At 36.5% G+C, this 24,810-nt stretch overlaps 1 protein-coding gene across 2 annotated transcripts in view; it reads left to right on the top strand.

Annotated features, from left to right (window-relative positions):
• Positions 1-24,810, top strand: part of ITPR2 (inositol 1,4,5-trisphosphate receptor type 2) — a 510,130-nt gene that overhangs the window by 163,038 nt on the left and 322,282 nt on the right. For both annotated transcript variants that reach the window (XM_072653450.1, XM_072653451.1), the window contains 3 exons: positions 20,428-20,579; positions 22,009-22,108; positions 22,834-22,994. In XM_072653450.1, coding sequence (XP_072509551.1) covers positions 20,428-20,579; positions 22,009-22,108; positions 22,834-22,994 — 413 coding nt within the window. The remainder of the gene's footprint in view (positions 1-20,427; positions 20,580-22,008; positions 22,109-22,833; positions 22,995-24,810) is intronic.

Below are 24,810 nucleotides of genomic sequence, written 5' to 3' on the forward strand. Positions count from 1 at the left end.
GCCTGTGAACCAACCTAGCTAAATACAGAGAAGCTCATCCCCAGAAATATAGTCACTACAGAATGAATTCTTTGGCCATGAAAATGCAACCATGAAGGAAAAAAAAGGACAGCATTGCTGCAGTAACAATGGAAATATAGGAGAAAATGGAGGTAGAGGGTGCTAAGAACCACAAATCTAAAACATTCATTAATGCTAAATTAACTTGGTACTGTAAAGATGAAATCTTTGTCCAGTGAGTGATTAGTGAATGGGAAGATTGCTACTACTAAACCATGCCAATATTAACATTCTTGCTATAAATTAAACCAGAAAGTCAAAGGGAGTTGCAGGTAAATGAAAGTATCAGTCAATTATTTAACAAGCATTTTAAAACATCTACTATGTGCCAGACTCACTGTGTTAGCCCCAGGGATACAAGTACAAAATATGAAACAATTCCTACCCTCATTACATTTCCCACCTTTCTGTGTTCCTTTGAAACTTCTCTGACTCATCCAGTGCCCCAGGAGATCTCATCAGGAGACCTGAATCATCCTGCAAGATCGAATCACTCTTGGAAATCATCCCTTCTCATTGCCCTCTGATTGGAGGGCCCAGCTCTGACCTCCCAAATTCCCATGGTAGAAGGGGACTCAGGAGACATACCTCCTTATTTCCCACCTGCCTATAGTACTTTGGGTCTTGGTGATTTCTCCGCCATGATACTTTATTGGGTACCTCCTCCTTTACCTTTCACCTTGCCTTTGTGTACTGTCTTCCCCTGATTAGTTGACTCCTTGAGGGCAGGAATTTTTTCTTTTTTCAGTATGGGTATCCCTAGTGCTTAGCACAGTGCTTTGAGTATAGTAGGCAGTTAATAAATACTTACTGACTGACATTTTAATTGAGCAGACAATAAGTACTTATAAAATACACACAGAGTATGTTTTATATGTGTGTATATGTGGATGTATGTACACATGTATATATATATGTAGGTATATGTATGTACACACATATATACACACACATGTAAATATAGTTCAATACAAGATAGTTTAGAAGAGAGGGCACTGTTTGGGGAGAGCAGGAAAGATTTCTTGCAGAAGATGGTACTTTAAGAAACAACTTAATTGGCAGAGTTGGTCTTATAATCTTCCAAAAGCAACAGACACTTCATGGGATTCTTAGCTGCCTCATATTTTATTACGCTTGATATATCCCTTTTTTAAAGAAAGTTTTATTACTTTTAATTAAATATTATTTTCAAACAAGGATCAGCCTTTTCTCTCTCTCACTCCTCCTTGCCCCTTTGCGAAAGCATGAAAAACAAAATTCCTCTTATAAGCATTTATAGTTAAGCAAAACAAAATTTCTCATTGGTCATGTCTAAAAAAAGTATGCCTCAGTCTGTGCTCTGAGTGTACCACTTCTCTTTCAGGGGGTGGGCAGTATTTAATCATAAGTCCTCAGAAATTTGTGGCTGCTCATTGTGTTGAGTATAGTTTCGAGTTTTATATATATATACACACACATTTATACAAACTCCCACACACGCAGACACACACACACACATATATATACATGTGAACATAAATTTTGTTTTTATCAACCAACATCCACCTTTTCACTCTCCTACCCCTCTGATAAATACAGTGACCCACAACAATTCCAAAAGACTCTTGATGAAATGTGCTATCCAACTCCAGAAAGAAAGTTGATAGGGGAGTGCAGACTGAAGTATATTTTCTTTTTTTCTTCCTTCTTTTTTTTGTGGAAAGAGGGAGACATGGTTAATATAGGAATTTGTTTTGCATAACTGTACTTATTTGTAATGGATTTTTTTTTTTTGCCTTTTCATTGGGTAGGGGAGAGGAAAGAATAAGGGAGAGAATTCAGAACTGAAAATAAGATAAAATCAAATTTAAAAAATCAATGAGGTGAGAGGACACAGAACAATTTTGAGGAAAAGTGAGTCCTGTGTTCCTGGAATGTAGAGTTTATGCAGGGGAGTGTGAAAGAAATCCAATCAACAACAAAAAGGACCACAATGACAATAACTGCAGCAGGAAAATGCTATGAAGAAATTGGACAGAAAAATTCTCTGAAGTGAATGACACTCATATTGAATGAACTTTTGTCAAGTCAATACATCAACAAGCATTTCTTAAGTGTCTGTTATATGCCAGACACTATGCTAAGTGCCAGGTACAGAGAGAGGCCCAAATGCTGAATTCAACCTCAAGAAGTTCACATAATAATGGGAGGAAACAACACGCAAATAATTATGTACGTAAAAGAGTTACCTAAGATAAAGTGGAGGTAAACTCAGAGGGAAAGCAATGGGGGAAAGGTTTCTTACAAGAGGTGAGATTTTAGCTGGGACCTGAAGGAAGCCAGGAAATTCAGGAGGTAGAAATGATGAAGGAGAAAATTCCAGACATGGAGATGGCCACCGAAAGTGAATGGAGTTAAAAGGTCATGTGTGAAGAACAGCGAGAAGACTGTCCCTTTAATGCCCAGCGACTACAGTAAAGCATGGGCATAGAGAAGAATGGTAAATAGGATTCAGTAGCAGCACACAGAAGAGGCACAAGGGTGGTAGCTTATGAAGAAACTTCTATAATCCTGAACACTTTTTCAAAGAGAGAGTTAGGAGGGACTAAATCTGGTGAGTATTGAGTAATATCACAAAAATAAAATTAATTTCTTCTAACAGACAGGAGAAGGCTAGTCACTGATGCAGCTGCCATTTCTTAATCTATCATCTGTATTAAACCAAAGTTCTTTGAGAGCATGTATTCTTAGCACCCATCCCAGTTAGCGTATACATAGTATTGAAATTTCTTTATCTGTTTATAACCTTTTATCCTTATATCTTTTCCCCTTCATCCTCAATGTGATCTTTAGTCTCTTTATCCTTCAGTTCTTTTTTCAGGTCATTACTCTGCACCATCTCAGCTCTCCTCCCTTTCTATCTCTACCCTTTGGTGAATCATTTCAACTCCATGGTGTTAGCTACACTCAAATGCTTGCTTCCTTATCTTCTTGAATAGAGGTTCCCAAAGTGGGCCCTACTGCCCCTGAGGGTGCTGGAGTGATCTGGAGGGTGGTGATAGCCTCAGTTGCAATTGGGGAGGGTTGAATAAAAATAAAGGAGCAGTGGAAGCATAAGGCAAGAAGAGAAGATCAAATCTGGAAAAACTCTTCTTGTGTAACAGCTAAAGGTGTCATGACTGCCTTATTTTCCAAATAAATGCACAAATTGCAAGTTATAGCCAATCAATGGTCAAGTCCCCCAACAAGTCTTAACAAGCCAGTGTTGGCAGGCAAGCATGTTGTGCATTATCAGTAAGTCCATTATGCATCGGTAGGAATATGTGTGTGTAATAATTTGTTTACAATACAATACTATACAGTTACATGGCACAATATTGAGTAATCAAAATTTAAATGCAAGAAAACCCCCACAAATTTATAATAAATTATTAAATTTAAGATGTATCATTTCAAAAAAATATACATTTTTTTGAAATGATGCAAATAAAAAACATTAAAGGGTTAAAGAAAGTAGATTTTCGGAGGAGTGCTGAGTAATTTTTTTTTTTTTGAAAAGGGGGCTGTAGGGCATATAAGTTTGGGAAGCTCTGTGCTTGACAATCACGCCTCACCAACTCCAAACTAGGATTCTTCGTACCATCTTCCACTCCTATTCATGAGCCTCTGAATGGAGGTGGAGGAAATTATGGGTACATGATAAATTTATGTTACATAATCTCACCTAAACCCTAGCTACAACAAATCATTTTATAGCTCTCTAATCCATTTGTACCTCCCCAGTGGCTATTATAAACCTAGTCATCCCTGCTTGTTTCCCATGACATCACTTCCCCCACCCTCTCAGCTGAGGACCTTGCCTCATACTTCATTGAAAAAGTAAAACTATTTAATAATATCTCTTTCTTCTTCCTCCTCATCTCATACCATGCAGATGACTTCCCCACTATCTCTGCCTTCATCCTTTTCTTTTGTGAAGAGGTGGTCCCTCTTACCAAGGAAAGAAAAATTCCTTTACATGAATCCTTGAGCTCATCCCATCCCCATCTTCTCCAGAAGACTGATTCTTCTTATCATGGACAATCTCTTTGTAATCTTCAAGAGGAGAGATAAGATAGTAAAGGGAGAAAAAAGAAGAGAGTAGTGTCATGAAAAGTTAGAGAGAACAGAAAATCAAAGAGAAGGTGATTAACAGTGACAAAGACTGAAGGGAAGTTTGAGAAAAGGTCATTAGATTTAGCAATTTATATTTGAATGATTAGGTGGGAAGTCAAACTTCAAAAAATTAAGAGAGTGAGCAGAAAGGAAGTTGAGACACCTATTGTAGATGGCCTTCTCAAGGAGTTTTGCTACAGAATAGTGGAGAGATTCAGGACGATAGCTACCAAGGATGGACTGAATGATCAAGTAAGGTTTTTCTGAGGATGGGAAAGATATAGGCATGGCTGTAGACACTACAATCTGTAATATATTATATAAGAAAATACAAAGGGATCTAAAAAAATCAAACCTAGAAAGTTATTGCATTAGATAGGAGATCCAAGGTGAAGGCAAAAAACAAAAATTGGAGGACACTGAGGGATTGATTGTCAAGATTTGTAAAGATTCTGAACAATTAGAAAAAAATCAATATATTATTGCTACTAAAAGAAAGTGATCAAAAAGATTTCATTCCCCTCTGACCTATATGCTTACTTTCTCATCTCTGCAAAATCTCCGAGATAATTTATATGGGTATTAAGATTTTCCTTAGTGAAAATATAAAAAGGGAATAGGCAGGTTTTTGAAAACAATGTTTGAGAGCAGACCACATCTTTATATAGTCACACAATTGACTGAAAAGGTACTTATTGACTATGCATATTGTTTGTTGATTATAAAAAAATGTATTCAACATAGCAAAATGTAGCCTGAAGGTTCTCTTTCATCATGATGTCTCCTATAAATTTGTTAAGATCATACAAGATTCTTTGATAGATGCAGCAATAGATAAAACTTTGTTTAACTATCCTTTGATTAATATGTGGAACATAGAAGTAGAGAGCTAGGCTCACTAAAGGTTTGTGCTGCCATTATAGATATGCTATTATATACGAGCATATCCTATTATATAAGAACGTATTATAGATATGCTCTTATATAATAGCATACTATTATATGCTCAGAGAAATCTGAGACAGAGAATGAGGTTCTCCAGATACTCATAATTGTGAATGACCTGATTGCATGAAGCCTTGGGACACCATGGAGAATCTCCTAAGACAGCAAATGTGGCAGAGTGAAAGAAAGTCCAGGATTTGAAATCAAAGGACCTAGGTTCAATTCCCCAGATCTATCACCAGTGTCATGTTGGGCAAGTTCCTCTCTCAGCTTCAGTGTCCTCGTCTGTGAAATGAGGGACTAGATGTCTTTGAGATTCCTTCCAACTCTAAATTTATGAATTATCAATGGTAACCAAAATTTCTCACAAGTTCAATTTCACCATCCACACATGGAAAAGTGAATGAAGAATGCTTGTTGAAGTACAGTTGCATTTCAGTCATATACAATACACAGTTGAAAAGATAGCCCATAGATTTAATCCATTAGTAAGTATTTATTGGACTCCCAATGAAACAGTCTGTGTGCTAAATTGGTATTTAGGTGATGTCAAGAGATTTAGAGGAAGGTCCCCAGTATGTTGTGTGGACGTCTTCTGGAGGATTTGATGGCAAAACAAAGACAAGAATTATACAGGTTGAAAAGATGCAGATGGACTGTGATCTGCACTTTTGGAGGGAGTATCCACATTGATAAAATCACAGATCCATGCAAGAATATGAACAAAGCACTGCACTAATTACTGGGCATACCAAGATGAAAAGTAACATGTTATTTGACTGTCCTCAGGGAGCTTATAAGCTAACAGAGAGGTAATGAGGATATTCACATAAAGATGATATAAGGTACAAATTAGGCAAGGCCTTTAGTTCTAAAAATGAAAATGAAAGTCTATAGGTTTTGTAAACTGTATCTTCCAGTAGTTTCTGATGGGTATGTGGACAAGGCAGTGTTTCACCCAAATCTGAATCGTCCAGGACCTCTCCCATATTCAAACAATTGACCTCATACTGCTCTAGTCCCTGTAACTTCATTCAACAACCTCTCTTATAAAGCCCACATAGATGTGGTACCTTTACATCTATGAGGAATGTGAGGTGAGAAATAACTTTTGTTCAAGTATGTGGGGATGGGGTGTGTAATGAATGTGTCATGGGAAAATGGCATCTGAGATAGGACTTAAGGTGAAAAAGAGTGAAAAGGAATAAGTAGTATTGGGTATGGCTGGAGATACATTGTGGAGGACCTTGAACAGTAGGGTCGAGAATTTCACCTTCATTCATTAGACAATGGGGAGCCACTGACAGTTCTTGAGTAGAGTAGTTGCATGATCATAAGCAAAATTAGGAACATTTCTTAGACTGCGATGAGGAAGAAGACCTGGAGAGACTGGAGGCAGGAAGACCAGTTAACAGGCCGTTAGGAACTAGATGATTTTATTTAAATGAATTGTTGTAATCTACCCTACTTTAATTGCTAGCGTTTATGCAGTGCTTTAAGGTTTGCAAAGTGCTTTGCTAATGTTACCTCATTTTATCCTCCCCACAACCCCTGGACAGTAGGTGCTATTACTGTCAAATCAGGTAGAGGTTAAGTGACTTCTCCAGGGTCACACAGCTGGCTTTTAGTTTAGTGTCTGACACATGGTAGCTACTTAACGAATATTTATTGATTGACTGACTCCAGGTCCAGAATTTTATCCAGTGTCAATTAGCTGCCTATGATATAATATGACATAATAACCTTTACTTTTAGATTATTGGGAAATTAATTTTAATTTAAGTATTATTTATGTGTTTAAAAAACTATTCATACTATATTGGGAAGAAAACTTTTTATTTACTTTAAGGTTATTCCAACAGTCAAACCATTTCTGGTTTAGAGGAGAGGTCTAAAGTGGCATATATCCCCCATCCCCTCTTTCGTGTCTCTACCCCTAAGATGATTTGAGGTGACATTTATAGGAATCTTGAACAAAGAAAAGATCATAATACAATAAATTAAAATTTGCGGGCCAATATTCCAAAAACAATAGTTACTTCTTTGTTCTTTAGATGAACAATCCCTTTACATATCCTTCTAGAATAAACAAAGGGACCTCCTCTGAGCCTTCAATAGCTTAATCTTTTCTCCATGGAGAAAGGTGAGTCTTTGAGCCAAATGCTTCAGGGAATAACATTGAGGAGACTGCTTTTAGATGGATCCAATCAGTTCTGGTGGGTGAAGGCAGCTGACCTACATGAAATTAGATTTATTCTTTGTTCTATGATTTGGTTACTATCCTTATTCTAATTCCCCATGAAAGGCCTTTTGTCCTGCCCAATTTCCCAAAGGGAAAAGTCTAGAAAGGGACTTTTAAGATCAGAGAAATATTATTTTTTAGAATTTCTAGAAAAACTAAAAAGTTTTTTTTAATATGATTTCACATTTCCTTTGTTATGCTTGTTCAGTTGTATTCGACTCTTTGTGACTCCCATTTGGGGTTTTCTTGGCAAACGTACTGGAGTGGTTTGCCATTTCCTTCTCTAGTTTGTTTTACAGATGAGGAGCTGAGACAAATAGAGTTAAATGACTTGCCTAGAATCACATTCCACTAGTAATTGTCTGAGGTCAGATTTGAATTCAGAGATGAATCTTTCTGACATCAGGCCCCTCTTCTCCCCTACCCCCCCACTTTATCCAGTGCACCACTTAGCTGCCTACATGTTCCCAAAATATCTGTCAAATTTACTCGTCATTCAAATAGTTTTATTCATGTCATGAAGATAAAATCTCTGGATAAGTAGTTGAATTTCTGACTCAATTGATTCCTATTTTGATGATATATAGATAACCTATATTTCATTTTTACACTTACCAATACAAAATAAATGCTTACATGTTGAATAAGTGAATGAAAAAGAAGTTGGAATTGGCAAGAACTGCTATAAAACTCCCAAACAAAACTCCTTTCGTTTAATAGAAAGAGTCAGAATATGACATAAAAAATGACTATTGTGTTTTGGAATATATTTTGATATCTATGAATCCTACAAAGCACCTAGCACAGTAAGTTCTCAATAAATATTTAATGAATTAAAGATTGAATAATTTATGGGTTATGTTGATCTGAGACTAAACATCTTTCAGAACAGTCTGCTTCTGATCTGTATTTTTTTTCCAGTTTAATTAAATTCAAACATTTATTAAGTGGCTACTTTGTGCAAATAAATAGGTGCAGTGGATAGAGAGGGCTGGGCAATCAAGAAGACTTGAGTTTACGCGACCCTGCCCACATCACTTAATCCTGTTTGCCTCAGTTCCTCTTTTGTAAAATGATTTGGAGAAGGAAATAGCAAATCATTCACTCTCTCTCCTAAGAAAACTCCAAATGGGGTCATGAAGAGTCAAACAAGGCTGAAAAGGCAGAGTCCTTGATGTTAGATATTAGGGGAGATAGAAAGTTTAGATAAGAAACATCTTAATTTCATTAAACTTAGAGTCTAATAGAGAAATAAATCTAAATGATCAATTTATGATATTCATGGACCGTTTCGATGTGTATCATAATGACCCTGTATAGATAGCATAGGCTAACAGGAGAGGATTGGAATTTTTATTTGCATATTTGATCTTATTACTCCAAGTCTCTCTTACCTGTTCATTGTTCTTCTTGAAAGTAAGGCTTCAAGATTGGGGAGAGGGGCAGCTTGCATTACACAAGTAATATCAATTACTCTGCTTATGGGAAAGACTGATGAAGCTTAAGTGGAAGTAGAGGATAAGGTTAATCAGCCTTTGGTAGGCAATTCATGATTATTATTTTTAGATTCTGATCACTCCATTTGTATCTTTAGCAGGGAATCATTACTTGACATCTAAATTTTATTCCCAGAACAATCACCAACTCGAATCACTTTGGGACAAACATACTGTAATCTTCCCTGGTTCTCATTTCCTTTATTTGTACAGGGAAGGTGATTAGGTCTATTCTTTTTAACTTATGACATATTTAGAGGATAAAATGAGATTATAGAAAATATGTTCAAATAAAGTTAAACATCATTTACAAATGTGAGATATTACTTTAATGTTATAATATTTAAGCTCTAGGATTTTGCATTGTTGTTTCTTTTGTCAGCAAAAGTTATAATAGTTTACATTTCTATAGCACTTTACAAAGTACCTTTTCCCAATAAAAAAGCTGTTGCATGGTAGTACAAATATTATCCCCATTTTGCAGACAAGGAAATTTGAAATTTTGTGAGGTTAAGTGCTTTGGGTAAATTTACATAGATAATAAATACTAGAACTAGAATAGTAACCCAAGTATTTGATTTGAATGAGATAATATATGTGAAGCACTTTGTAAACCATGAAAAGGTATTGATCAGTACTTATTAAGTGCTAGGTGCTAAATGCTGGGATACAAAAAGAGACAAAAATAGTTCCTGCCCTCAAGGAGATTACAGATGCTAGCTGCAGCAGCAGCAGCAGCAGTAGTAGTAACAGTAGCAGTAACAGTAGTAGTAGTAGTAATAGGAGGAGTAACAGTAGCAGTGGAAGTAGCAATAGTAGAAGTAGTAGTCATAATAGTAGAAGTAGTAGTCATAATAGTAGAAGTAGTAATAGTAGTAGTAGTAGTAATAGTGTTGTTGTGTTATCTTGGTTCCAAATCCTGTATTTTTCTATTATACTATTTTGCCTCCCTCATTCTGTTTTAATTCCAGTGAGTGATACTACTGATGGTCTGGTCCAGAGAATTCAGGGGATATATAAAGGTGGATTCTATGTACAACCAAGAGTAAAATAAGACTATGGTGAAAGCTCACTCCTTTTTGTTCATCTGGCCTTTCAGTGAAGGATGACAGTTTTAAAAAAATATACATAAAACTTTTTTTATTCATTTCTAAAAAAATTTTGTTCATATATTTGATTTTTATGCCACCTTTAATTTTCAGTATCTCTCTGCCATGCCCTCCCAGTCATCCTTTGTAAAAGAAAGGTTTATTTATTTTTAAAAATGGGGAAAAAAAAGAATAGTCCAGCAAAACTAAATAGGGCATTAATTAATCAGTTAGGCAACAAATCTTTATTAAGGACTTACTATGTGCCAGAGTTTTGCATTGTATGCAGTATTACACCAATTAACATTAACTAACCTACTATGTGCTAGATACTGTGCTAAGTGCTAGACACACACACACACACACACACACACACACACACAAGGCAAAAGTGTCCTTGAGGAACTCATGATCTAATGGACACATCTGTATTCCCTCAACTCTGCAAAGAAGAATGAGAGGTACATTCTCATGTACCTTCTTTTGAGTCAGGGTTGGTCATTATAATTATAGAAGGTTCAGCTTTTATTTTTGATGTTCTTTCCATTTTTATTGTTGTAGTCATTGTATACATTTGTGTTCCTCTCATTCACTTTTAAGATCTGAGAAAGGAAAGTATGGAGACAGGAGATTTCTATGGCAGGATGCCAGTATTTCAGAGATGTGCCCCATTGTTGGATCTACTCTTGTTACTATAGCTTGGAATGCTGTATTACTGCCTTCTGGCTCTCATCACAGACAAAGGCACAGCTGGGCACTGCTGATTTCCCTCCCTCCAAAATCCCTAGCTTAAATATAAGCAGGTTTTGGAATGGGAAACCATAAAACTAACATTATGAGCTCTTACTTTATGGAGCATTTGCCACCTACCTACAATTGTCTAGTGCTAAAGAAGCAATGGAACATTCACAGACTCTTTTCGGTCAGTGAAACATGAATATGTTTCCTAACTGAGAATATATAAATCTCAGGTCTCAGTTCCAGAAACATTGGGTTCACTGTGAACATGCAAATATTTTCTTATGTAATTTCCCCTCTACTGTCCCTCCAAACCCAGTTAAGGCTTTCCTGTAAATCTGAAACCTTGACCAAAAAGCTTCTTTCCAGTTTTGAAAATTGAAAGGTTAATGTATAATGCATCAAAAACGTAGCATTATGTGTCAGAGCTCCTGTTAACTGCAAATTGGTATATTTATGTTGCAAAGGAGTCTATTATTTCCAATTTCACAAATGTACAGCATCCACAGGGACCCTATAAACATTGGAACAATGTCAAGCACAGCTGGGAACCTGAAATTCATTAATTCCTTCACAAAAGACTGTCCTTTCAGGTTGAAGTAGCTCAGTTGCATATTAGATAAGAGTACTGAACCTAGAGCTAGGGAGACTTGAATTCAAATCCAGTCTCAGCAAAACCTCATGATCCTAGATAAGCCACTTAAACTCTGCTTGCTTCAGTTTCATCATTGGTAGAATGTGGATAATGATAGCACCTCTTTCCTGGAATTGTTGTGAGGATAAAAGGAGATAATATTTGTACAGCTCTTTGGAGATGATAAAAGAGCCATGTAAATGCCAACTGTTATTATTATGTAATAGTAATTATTATTATTGTCATCTTTTCAAATTGTGCCCTGAGTCCCCTGAAGTTCTAAGTATTACTAAATTTATGTATAAACTGATGATTTTTTGAGCTATATTCACATGATTCACAGGAATATAATGCAAAATTATACACACAGAGAAACTTTGCAGCCATGCAGAAACATAATTGAAAATTCCATTATACACTGTTTCCTTTATAGGTATTAGATGATGAAATTAGATGAAACAAAAACCAAATCAAAATTTTCCTTATTTAAAAATTTAACCATACATGCCCAAGTTGTCCCCATGAAAAGGAAGAAAAGGGGCTAGATTAGGAATACCTCAACAATAACTATTTAATTAAAAAAAGCATGGCATGAGAAAAAGCTCATTTAAATGTTTGTTTAAAATGTCAGTGTCGTTGGTTATATAAAGTCAACAGACCACCTGATAGGAGACTTCCTTGGGACTGAGACAGATGCTGGCCCGTTATTATTCGGCTCCTGCACACAAGTCTGAATCAGCTCTGAAAACACACACATTGTTTCTTACAGAATGTCTCTCTGGCTCCTAACAGCAGAATTGCAATGTGATATCTTTGCATAAAATGCGATGACTCACAAATGAGTCAACAGTGAAGGTATTATGGAAAGATAACTTGTGTTGCCTGGTACCCTACTGTGATATTCAGAAATAAAGACAGCCATGAATTTACTCTTCTGACTTTTCATGTAGGGTTTTCAACTCATATAATCTCTGAAGTTGGGTCCAGTAGAACCACATGAAAATCCTGATCTTTTAAGAACCCACTAAAATAGGTTATCATACAAAAGTTCTGCTTGTATTTCTGCTATTTACCATACTTTAGCATGTCTTTTTTTTTTTTAAACTCCAGCTGATATTAAATCTAATTCTTGCTTAGTCTCTGTTGTAAAAGGAATTACATTTTAGGCACTAGGCGCAGAGATGAGAGATAGCATGTCAAATTCAGAAACCAGCTAGTAGGATAGCTGGAATGTCTACCTTATGGAGCAAAATAATGTCAAATAAAAAAAAATTATGAAAGAAGAGTTGGTTGAGGAAATTTACAATAGAATCAGGATTATAAAGGTAGTTTAAGATAACATAATTTTCAAGCATCCTTCCATAATTTGGAAGTCCTTATTGGCATATAAGCAATTGATATACAAATTCTAAAAGATGCCAGTTCCCCCAAGGAACTTTACTAGGCCTACTGTTCTCTGAAAGCAGTTTTCATTCTATTTTATAGTAACAAAGTTGCTATTATCTAAAAAATCAATAATTCAGATTTCCATGAATTCTGATAGATCATATGTAGTTAATACAAATTAGTGATTTTTTTTACTGTATTTGAAAAGATTTGTATCATATTGAAAGCTCTTTTTTTGTTAGTTCCAAAAGCACTGAATTTCTACTCTATTTTATATTCACTTAAATTATATATTTTATAGAACTTTCTGGTTATTGTAGCTGGTATTAATTTCCTTGATTATATAGGCCCTTAGAAGGTTACTGTTTTCCTCTTTTTTCCTTCTATAATCCACATTATCAGCATATTGCATATAGTACTACGTATACTTCTCATTTAAGGAAATCGAAATACAATAATATAGACATAGCACAATCTATGACAATCACAGATCCCCGAGCCTTTGGGGGAAAACTGTTTTGACATCAGCATCTGGTTGTAACAGCTTCATTTGCTATTGGCATCATTTCATAGTTGATTTCCATTGTGTGAAGGGTAGTACGTATAGGAAATGAGGTTCAGGTAAAGGAGGAGGTGGTCAGCCAGTAAAGTTCACTTTTTACATGGTATGATTTCATTTATTCATTCAAAAAACATATTAAACCCTTTGAACTACTTAAATGCTTCTCAAGTGACAGAAACATAGCTTCACATCCTATTGGTAATAGCTAATTTTACTGATAATATGCAGATCACTATGGTGTACAGAAAAAAGGTGCATATGCTAATCAGTTTTGTTATCCAGTCAAGTTCTAGCTCTCAATAGTAGTTTGAGGAAACCAACCTTGCCCAGAATGATAGCCTGGCTCTGAGTGACCACAAGGTTTGCATTAACTCTGTTTTGTACTGTGGTTGGAAAAAAGGATCTGGGGTCCTTTTCATATGGTATAATCGAGGGTAAAAAATAGATCCTAGTCATCCTTTGAATTCTATACAGGTCATGAGTAAGATCGATGAAGAAATCCATAGGGGGTGGTTAAGTTCCTTAGGTCTCTGGGTTTACACTAACAGATTCACTATTTATTCCACATGTTTCTGAGGGGAAGAGACTTTCTTAGGCCACACTGTATCACACCCATTGTCAGACAATCAACAAGCATTTATGAAAGAGGTGCTTTGAAGTATGCACCAATGTGAAAACAATACTGGGAAGGATTGGAGTTAGGGGGCCACTGAAGAATGAAATAGAAGTCCAGAGAATAAAGGATGGCTGTTCTAGCCCTTTCCCTCCAAATGGAGGTTACAGGAAGAACTTACCAGTGGGAGAAGGAGCCCACAGGAATGGAGTTAGGAGGCATATTGCTGTATGCCTAATACTGAGGTAGGTGCTAAAGGAGATGTAAAAGGATAGATAAGTTTATGGAGTTATGACCTTTATGGAGTTTTTCTTATAGAGAATAAGAAAATAGAGGCAACTATTATACACATTATTAGATGGTAAGTGGATTGTTATTCATTTGTGTTTGACTCTTTATGACCTCATGGACCATAAGAGGTTAGGTCCTTCTATGATTCACCATGTCCTGAAATCTGTCCAGGCGTGTGTCTCTTGCTTCCATGACACTATCTATTCATCTCATCCTCTGCCATCCCCTTCTTTTGCTTTCAATTTTTCCCAACATCAGGGTCTCATGCTATCTTGGAAAAGATAATGGATTAGAAAGTTGTAAAACAAAGACACGTCAGAGAAGAAAAGTTGTTTGTGTCAGAGAACAGAGGAAGCTTCATGGAGGAATTGGTTTTTGAAATGGTCTTTAAAGGGCTGAATAAGAATTCAGTGAGTAGAGAGGGGAAGGAGAGTGAAAGACATCGTACCCAGGTATAGGCCACACAGCATGAGCAAAAGGGATGGGAAAGAGTGGAAGAGGGCATGGTATATTGGGGGGGAATGGAGATTTTACCCATTTGATTGAAGTATATACACATGGCAAGGAGTTATATGAGCCAACAGAGGTGCCATATTTTTGAGAACCTTGAATGCTAGGCAAAAGAATTTGATTTTTGAGACTCTGGCAACCCTTAGTAAAATTATGAAAGAAAGTAGGTACCCTACAGCTTCTCCTATTGATGTCTTTCTCACCAACTGCAATGAGAGGTCCAGCTTGTATGGTCTTGCTCTCTGACCTCAGTGTACAGCTTCTTGAAGGTTACTGATCAGTTTTTATCTTGTCTTCCATAACTCTAGCACTAGGCAAAATGTTTTGCATCTAATAAATTCATTCCACCATCAGGCACTGCTTAGGAATAGTCAAAAATTTCACTTCCTAGGAGTATTTTCATTTTCTCAAGGAAATCTCAAAAACCTAAAAGTCTTCCAGTCCCAAACCCAAAGCCTTCATTAAAGGGATCTTTTTATTCATTAAAAAGAATGAATAGGTACTAGTCATATTTCAGTATGAGAGACTAAGGAAGGAGTTATTTGGAGGGCACTAAGGCCCTTTGCATACCCCTAACTCATAACACGTAGGTAAGACCTATCATTACTTATACAGTACCAGTTTTCTTTCCCAGGAAAAGAATTTTGACCACCTACAAATACTCTGTTTGCCCTCAAGGCCAACTTTAGTTCTTAGAGTTGTAGGTGATGGATGCAAAGTACTGAGATTATAATGGTGTTTTGAGTCTTCTCAGTCTTACCTGCCTTAGGGAAAATTCATAACTATGAGCTCATGCCTGCCTTCAGAGGGTCAGATGATTATAACCTCTCCTCAGCATTTACATGCTCTAGCTCATTAATTTTGGTTAGCTTGGTTCTCATTTCTCTCTCAAAATTGGGTGATGAGCTTTTTTCATAAAAACCAATTTTTGAGTTTGATGGTGAACAACTGGGCTCCTTATCAAGTGTTTTTTGAGCAGTTTCTATGACTTCCTCTGAAATTTCTTCATTACATTCTGGCTATGGAAATAGGCTAGTGAATAATGAAATAGCAGAACTCAGAGAATAATATATACAATAACAACACTGTGAAACCAAACAACTATGAAAAATTTTAAGAATTGTGATCTGTATGAGCATTCATAATTCCAGAAGACCGATGAGAAACATGCTGAACCTCCCAGAGAGAGGTGACTGATTTATGATGCAGAATGATTTTTATATCTCTGTGTGTATATACTCACATGCATACCAACACCTATGTTTCTATACGTATACATGCATATTATATATACACATTGATATTTATATATATACACACACACATGCACACATGTAAAGTTTGTTTCAAAACGTAAAATTCATCACCTTAAGTTTAAAAAAGAAATGCAAATGCAGTGATACTGTAATGGCATTAACTGACCCGGCGTACCAACAAAAATGATTGATTTGAATTTGGATCATTAGACTTTGGTTCTGAATGATCAGATGTGGCCTATTCCCCTCTCTCCTACTTGAGGGAAAGAACACAAAGGATGTAAGTGGGTTTGACAGCATGGGATAGAAAAAAGTGTTATTGAAGAGAATAGATGACATGGATAGGAGACAATAGAGGAACAGATTAATCCAAGAAGAAAATGGGGAGAGAATGTGTAAGTGAAGGAAGGTAGGTAGAAGGCTTCTACTTAGGTTATTTTTAAACATTTTTATTTGTTTTTGTTTTTTGCTTCATACTTTGCTCTTCCTTGAGTCCCTACCTTCAATTTCTCTCTTTGATGTCAAATATGCTTGGGTTTCTTCTATCCTTAAAAAGAACACAAATGAGTAATAATAATGATAATGGCTAACATTTATATTATACTATTTACTATGTCTCAGGCACTGTGCTAAGTGCTTTATGTTTATTATCTCATTTCCTGCTCACAACATACTTGTAAGGTAGTCATTATTATCCCCATTTTACAGATGAGGAGAATGAGGCAGAGATGAAGTGACTTGCCCAGGGTCACACAGCTAGTAAGTGTCTGAGGTCAGATTTGAACTCAGGTTTTCCTGATGCCAGGCCTGATGATCTATCCATTGTGTCATCTGGCTGCCCTGCTCCCTTCTCAAGCTAATGTGTTATATTCTTTCTCTTTTTCCTGATAAAACGTGTAAACTCACTGCTTTTGATTCTTTAATTATTTGAAAATGTAGACTTGTACTCCCTGAATTCTATACTTCTTGACTACTAATTGACTCCTTATTCCACCATAATCTGGTTTCTATCATCAAGCATTCTATTGGAACTGTTTTGTTCAAGATTATTAACGACCTCTAAATTAATTCTCAAATGTAGCTAGGTAGCACAGTGGATAGAGTGCTGGACCTGGAGTCAGGATGATCTGAGTTCAAATCTAGCCTCAGACATCTGTTAGCTGAATGATGTGGAACAAGTCACTTTGTCTCTGCCTGCCTCAGTTTCCTCAACTGTAAAATAAGGATAAGGATAGCATTTACCTTACAAGGTTGCTGAAGGATCAAGTAAGGTAATATGTGTAAAGTACTGTGCAAACCTTTAAGTGCTATATCATGTTAGCTATTATTATTGTGTAAATTTAAATGGCTGGGTTATTATCTCCATACTTTCTTTTTTTCTACATTTTTGCAGGGCTTTATAATATGAGGTAGGAAATGATATTTAATGAAAAACATATCCAGAAAAATTTGATTTCCTTCTTTCCTTTTCTAAATGTAGCTCCCTCTTACTCATGGACCCCTAGAGGGTTATCCAATTTTGAGTTTCTTCACTTAAAACCATAGCTAATAGTGCATTTACTTTTACTAAGCTAATGGGAAAGGACATATTTGTTCAGAGCACATGATATTTAATCAAATAGTATAATAAATTAAAAAAAACATGAGATTCCCTCACTCCCCCCAGACTTATAGGAGTACATTCTCATGTTACCACAGCACCAGTGACAAGGGTCCATTCAGAAGAAACATGGATGACTAGGGAAAAGGAATAGAGGAGGCGCACATGTAGAAGACATGTGGATGATGAATGCACATGTATAGATGGGGCAGTGGATAGTGTTAAGCACGATTCTGTGATAGTATTATGTTATTCACCTCAAGGTATTATGATTCTAGGCATTCTGCTTTGTTTTCCCCTTTTGTCGTCTGATCTGGTCATTGAACTGTTCTCAACAGCTATCTTTTGGTTTCTAACTACTCAGCCATCTGCTGTTCTCTGCTCCCCTTTGCTGGGATGTAGCTTCTGGTAAGCCTCTCCTTTGCAAAGAAGGGTTAAACTGTTTTAGCTCACATAGCTCTAGAGCACCTGTTCAAGCAGCTGGAAAAATCCAGGAGAAGCCTTGAGGCTGGTATTAAACCTGGCTTTTTTTTTTTTAAATGGCTACTGTTCATAGTTTCTGGAACCCACCAACCATCTAACTTGGGGTTAGAGAATTTCTGGTAATGTGTTTTAGATTCCCAATATTCAGCATATATCCTTTGAAAAGATAATTTGAGTGATTACACCCAACAAATCTACCAAGAAGTGGTATGGGGCTGGGTTTGGGAGGTTTCCCTAGCCCCCCCATAAAACTCTCAGTTGCCATACAAATCAACCCTGAGAGCAAGAAAAACTTAGATCAGGGGTTCTTAATCTTTTTTGTCTCATGGACCCCTTTTGCAGATTGGTAGAGTCTATGAATGCCTTTATGGTGTCATGTTATTAAGTGCATAAAATAAAAGTACATATAATTACACCAAGGAAACACTAAGGAAACCAATTACATCAAAATACTTATGTAATTCACATATATGCATGTATATGTATATAAACGCATGCATGCATGTATACAGATATATATTATGTGCATGTACATGTACACGGGACATATAGTTATATATGTATAAATACATACACATACATATATACATATATATACACACAAATCATGTGTGTACAAAAACACATATACAAAATGCATCTCAGGTTAAGAACCTTCGATTCAGATGAAGTTAGTGGAGCTTTTTATCTCCATTTTTTGTTTCAAATTCTTGCCTTTATTTTAAAAAACTGCCCCCGTTAAGAATAAAATATGGGGTTTTGTTTAGCTTTCTTACCAGTAGCAAATCTCCTTGGTCTACCTATGTAAACAATCACCAATTTCCACATTTATGAATTAGAAACAAATAATTTGGTGATCAGAATATTGACGCTTAGGCCAGTGTGATATTTGGTAGTTGAATCCATAATTCATTTGGCTTCTCGTGAGGTAAATATGTCAGAGAGGATAAATACTATTAGCTTGTCCTATTCTAGATACATTTAGCAGATCATAGCTCTGTTCCAACAGATTCCTTGCTTTTTTCTTCCTTTTCAACACATAGTGGGGCTACCAGTTTGTTCCTTTAATTCCAAAAATCTCCTAAATCTTTAAAATCAAAAGCTTCCATGGTTCAATGGAAAAGGCAAAAATAACCTGGAAAAAATAAGGCAGTTGAGAGTATTGGGATGGAGGTAGTGAGGTATTTCCATGGGTAGACCATTGGACGTAGAGTCAAGAAGACCTGATTTCCAAGCTGGCCTTAAACACATGTGTCACTTTGAGCAAATCATTTAACCTAGTCAGCCTCAGTTTTCTCAGAAGGGAAACAGGGATAATAATAGCACGACCTCCAAGAGTTCTTGTGGGCATAAAATTAGTTAATATTTATAAATCACTTGAAAACCTTCAAATGCTACATAAATGGTATTATTATCTCACAATTATAGCCATTAATGCATGATAGTCACATATTAATCTCTCAATATGTTTGTCATTTGTAAACACATTTTCCAAACTCCTTTATTGATAGAACCATGTTGCTTGATTCATTTTCAAATTTCTACTATTTCATATTGTCTTTAATTCTATAAATTTTGACCCTTTAAGTCCAACTATTGGTAGTTAAAACAAGTAATAATTAGCCTGGCATAGGGTACATAGGAAATAATGGCATAGGTTTTGCATGGGTCTGAATCTACTTTTTAACAGCTACGTAATCTCATTCTAAATATTTGTCAGATTTTTCTCTTTTTGCCCTTGCATTTGCCTCTTTAATGTCATCCTCTTCCCTCAAGCTTCTTTTCTACAATTATGTTCTAAGGAACTAATGGATTCAATCAAGTATATCCTATTTTAGAACTTTAATAGCATTTGATTTATTTTTCCCCCAAACCTCCAATTTTTGCTTCTTACTGGACCAAATGAAGTAGAGTTGCTGATCTCTCTCCTTTTAATGTAGATGTCATGATGATGGCCAGTCCTGGGGGATAGGAGCAAACTCTCGAAAACCATCTCTGCCTGCCTTTTCATTTTTTGAAAACCTAAGCTATTTACCAAGTTATATTAAAAAGCTATAGTATGATCAAGATTACTTTGTAATTATATCTAATGGAAGGGAAGTGACCCCAAATTATAGTATATTATTGTGACTACTGTTGCCTTAGTAATGTAGCTGGATCAAACCACCTCTCAGGAGCTTAAGACCTACTACTGTTGTCTCAAAGGTAGTGTGTCAGGGCCCAGGAACCCTTTTTTTTTTTTGGGATGATGTGAGTGCATTATTCTGTAACAGACACCTTTGTACTCTTATGTGAAATAATCTGTGGATTCCTTGCTTCCTTCCAAGTTAATTGGAGATTTTACAACGAAGCCTGATAAAAGCAAATAACCCTTGTGCCTTATCAACAGAGAGATGGGGACCTTCCTACTTCAAAGAAGAAACGCCAAGCAGGGGAGAAGATTATGTACACTTTGGTCTCTGTACCACATGGAAATGACATTGCATCGCTCTTTGAATTAGATGCTACTACTCTTCAGAGAGCTGATTGCCTAGTGCCAAGGTGAAAAAAAAAGGAGGGGGGAAGGATAAAAGAGGTTTCTTTAAAGCAGTGTACCACTGAGTGGTAAAGAAACCAAATAAAAAAGTTTTATTGAATTAAGATCAGGATGTAATTATAAGTAAACAAATAGTATAAAAAACATTGATCTTGCCATTATAAACAGATTAATTAACTTTTAAAATGAATTGAGATATACTTAAGATTTAAAGGATAGAAAGAATGCTTCATGATTAATGCTTCATAATGCTCTTACTTCATATTGTTGTGCCCATCCCTTCCCTTTCAGGGTCACTCTTCCCCATTGGGGGAAAGGGGACACTTCTAATTAGAAGCAACAGAATGATGTTTTGTGAGGCAGGGGCAGCTGTTGATTTTAGCTTAGTTCCCTGTCACCACTCCATCTGACTCCAATCCCCACCATCCTTCTAGGCTAACAAGAACCTCCCCTACTGGAAGAGGATGGAGAATTATAGAAAGAAGGAAAATAAAATCTCTTCCCAGTCATCTGACTAGGCTGACTGTAGGATGCAGCCAGCAGCTCTGCCTGTAGGGCCTTGTCCTCCCTTGCTCCATCCTCCTTCCCATGTCTTTCAGAGCCCAGCTCCAACACCAGCCTCATTGGCAAAGAGTATGGGGAGGAAAAGAGAGTTTTTTCATGGACCTTTAAACACTTTAGAAGTCTCTATTTTTTCTCTAACCAGTTGGAATACTGATTACAAATCATTTGTATCTATTAATCAAAGCAGATCTCTTAAGGGCAGAGTTATTGCAATATGAGGGCTTTTTTAACCATAAGAGAGATATTGATATAAAGTATTATAACTAAGAATCTTCATTCAACAACTTAATTTTACTGTATGTATTTTAAGGTAAAGAGAGTATATGACTATTCTTGGTATAGTCATAGTGGATAGATAGCCAGTTTTGAAGCAAGGAAAACTTGAATTCGGGTCTCTCCTGTGACATATACTGGCTGTGTAACTGGATAAATCACTTAAAATCTCCTTGTAAGGGTAATTGTAAGACTTCAAATAGCAGAGGAGATATATTGGTAGAATTTCTTTACCTGGGGGTTCCCTATACCAGTGAAATCACAGGTTCAGTTCTTATTTCTATCCTTATTTTAAGGTAAAGAAACTGCTTTTATTTAAAAGTATCCTATAATTAGGATTTTGTTGTTGTTGAAGATGCTGGGTCATCCAAGTCCCAATTAAAATGAACTGCTGAGATTTCCTTAGAATACAAAGAGTGCCCCAGAAGTCTCAGTGCAGTTCCAAACCATTAAAGCTTTAAATTGCACCAAGAATTTTGGGACCCTCTGTATGTGCAAAGTGTAAATTACTTGTAATATCTGCTTAGCTATGTTGTTTGATGTATGTGAATGAATTAAAAGTTTTATTGGACATGCTACTTTATGTTTTGGTGTTAGGAACTCGTATGTTCGGTTGAGACATTTATGCACTAATACATGGGTAACCAGCACCAGTATCCCTATAGACACTGATGAAGAGAGACCTGTGATGCTGAAGGTAAATAATACTGATGTTCTTTCTATTTTCAGTCACACAATGGGTAAACTGGATCAAAAGATGGTCAGTTTGCTGATTATAATCCATCTTCAGCATTATTAATGATTTCTGAAACTCAAATACAAAATTAGGCTCGTCCTCTCTTACAAGAGTTGAAGTGAATGAATTTGCTATTCCCAAGTTAGATCCCCAAACTTTCCAAAGCTCCTAGCACTGGTCCTAAAGGACCTGCATTTTTTAAAACCAAAATGGATAGAAGAAAAAAGGTGACATTGAATTAACTTCTTGAAGTTTTAGCTCTATAAGGGAGAAGAGAATAATAGTAATGATTATTAGGAACATTTATATAGCACTTGAAATTTTCTGTTTCACTTTACATACATGATCTTATTTAATCCTCATAATAATATTGTGAGGTAGAAGCTGATCAGCCACATTTTACTGATGAGGAAAGCTGAGGTTCTCTAAATGGCTAACTACCATAGAAGTACATCTCCTGGAATCCTACTGAAAATCAGCAGTAGGGTGCAGAGAGGGGATGCGTTGGTCAGAGGGCAGGAGGAGCGGTGAGGAAAAGAGGGTATTGTCCCCAAGTATTTAATGTGGGTATCTTGAATTAGGATTATCCATCGCTGATTTTTATGGTTGAAAAATGAACTTTAATCCAGAGAAAACTGCAGTAACTAAAAGAAACTGACCTTAACAATGACAACACACATTTACAGATCGGAACTTGCCAGACAAAAGAAGACAAAGAAGCTTTTGCCATTGTGTCAGTCCCTCTGTCTGAAGTCCGGGATTTAGATTTTGCCAATGATGCAAATAAAGTCTTAGCATCCACGGTTAAAAAAATGGAGCATGGAGCAATAACTCAGAATGAAAGAAGGTCAGTGAGTCTTTCATAAACTACATCACAACCCTCCATCTCTGGACTCCAAGCATCCTCACCAGCTTCTCCCCATCCCCCATCCCTGGAACCCTCTCCTGTCTCATCTTTGCCTCTTGGCTTCTGTAGTGTCTTCCACAATTCAGCTAACGTTTCACATTCTTCAAGAAAGCTCTCTTTGTTTTCCTTAATGCTGGTGCCTTTCCTCAGATCAAGAAACTTATCTTCGCTCTTAGGTCTCCTCTTCCCCCTTTTTGATGCAGATGTGTGATTTCCTTGGTGAGGGGAACTGCTTGTGTGGGAACTTTTTCCAATAATGTCTATCACCAACTTCGAATCTTGGAGCCTTGAGCGGTGAAGTGATTTGTTCATGATCTCAGATCTAGTACTTGAATCGGAATCTGTCGGATACCATGGTGATTCCTCTGCTGTGGCACATTAACTTTCCTTCCTGTGATAAAGTATCTTCTTTGGTTCAGAAGGTTTGAGTTCAAAACCAGCTTCTGATATCTGCTACCATATGGCCTTGGGCAAGTTACTCAAGTTCCCTGGGTCTGCTTTTCCCTCTCTGAGAAGTGCAGTTAGTTTCCAGGACCTCTGAGGTTCCTTTCAGTTCAAGATTTCTCATCCTGCAATCACCTTATACATGTTTTATCTGCAGAATTTCAGGAAGGCTGTAGTTTTAGGAAAGATTGAAAAAGTTTGTAATGTATTCTTCTGGATCCAGTGCAGTGGTTCAAGCCCCATGCTAGTTTTAGTTCCTGGGTAATTTTAGGAGGAGATGGCATGGTTCAAGGGAAGGAGCATTGGTTCTAGAATCAAAGGGGCTGGGTTCAAAAACGATCTTTTGCACTTACTAACTATATGGCTGGTGTTTCATGATATAGACACATACAGAAGTAATGATTCTAACATAGATATGTTATTTAAATGATCATTTGTAAACTAAACCCACTAACATAAATGTTTATACATATTTTTGTTGTCTTGGTGTCAGCCTGACAGAGCCTTTTCTGATGAATGCATGACTAAACAAAAGAGAAATTTTAAGCAACCAGGTGACTCAGTGGAGAGAGCACTGGGCCTGGAATCAGGTAGACTTGAGTTCAAATCCGGCCTCAGACACTGACTAACTGTGTGACCCTGGGCAAAATCACTTAATCACTATTTGCCTTAATCCACTGGAGAAGGAAATTGTGCTAAGTATCAGGGATTCAAATTCAAAATTGAATTCAAATTCAAAATTATTCAAAAGTGAATAATCCCTGATCTTAAGGTGCTTATATTCTAATGGGAGAGACCACATATCAAGGAATGATTGACAGGGAAAGGAGTTTTGGTTTGGGGATTCTAAGAACTAGTGACTCACAGGGCTCTTTCCTTATGCAATGGTAGTGTTGATTTAATTGGACCTAGAGCAAGAAGTAGAAAGGAAGAAAGGCATGTGGGCAAGGTAGATAGCAATTGAACGGATGGCTGAGTGATATGGAAAGCACGACATGGATAGGAGCTTGATAAATATGGTAGGTTAAGTGAATTTGTACTCACTATTTATATTGCCAGTGGCATGTCCTTTAGGGAAACTTTTCCTATAAAGTCTGTGAAGAATTAGGACATTGACTTCTTCAGTTATTCATTTTTGTCACAGGTCACTTCTATGTGAGTAAATGATTGAATCCTCATTCTTTTTCATAATCTTTTTGTTCAAAAATTTAAAAAAAATCCACATTGGCTAAGCTCTTCAAATTTTCTTCCATGTTCTTAGAAATGAATGTGAACTTGTATTTCTCTCTATAGAATTTCTTCCTCATTCTAT

This window comes from Notamacropus eugenii, chromosome 3 (genome assembly GCF_028372415.1).
Source record: "Notamacropus eugenii isolate mMacEug1 chromosome 3, mMacEug1.pri_v2, whole genome shotgun sequence".
Lineage (NCBI taxonomy): Eukaryota > Metazoa > Chordata > Mammalia > Diprotodontia > Macropodidae > Notamacropus > Notamacropus eugenii.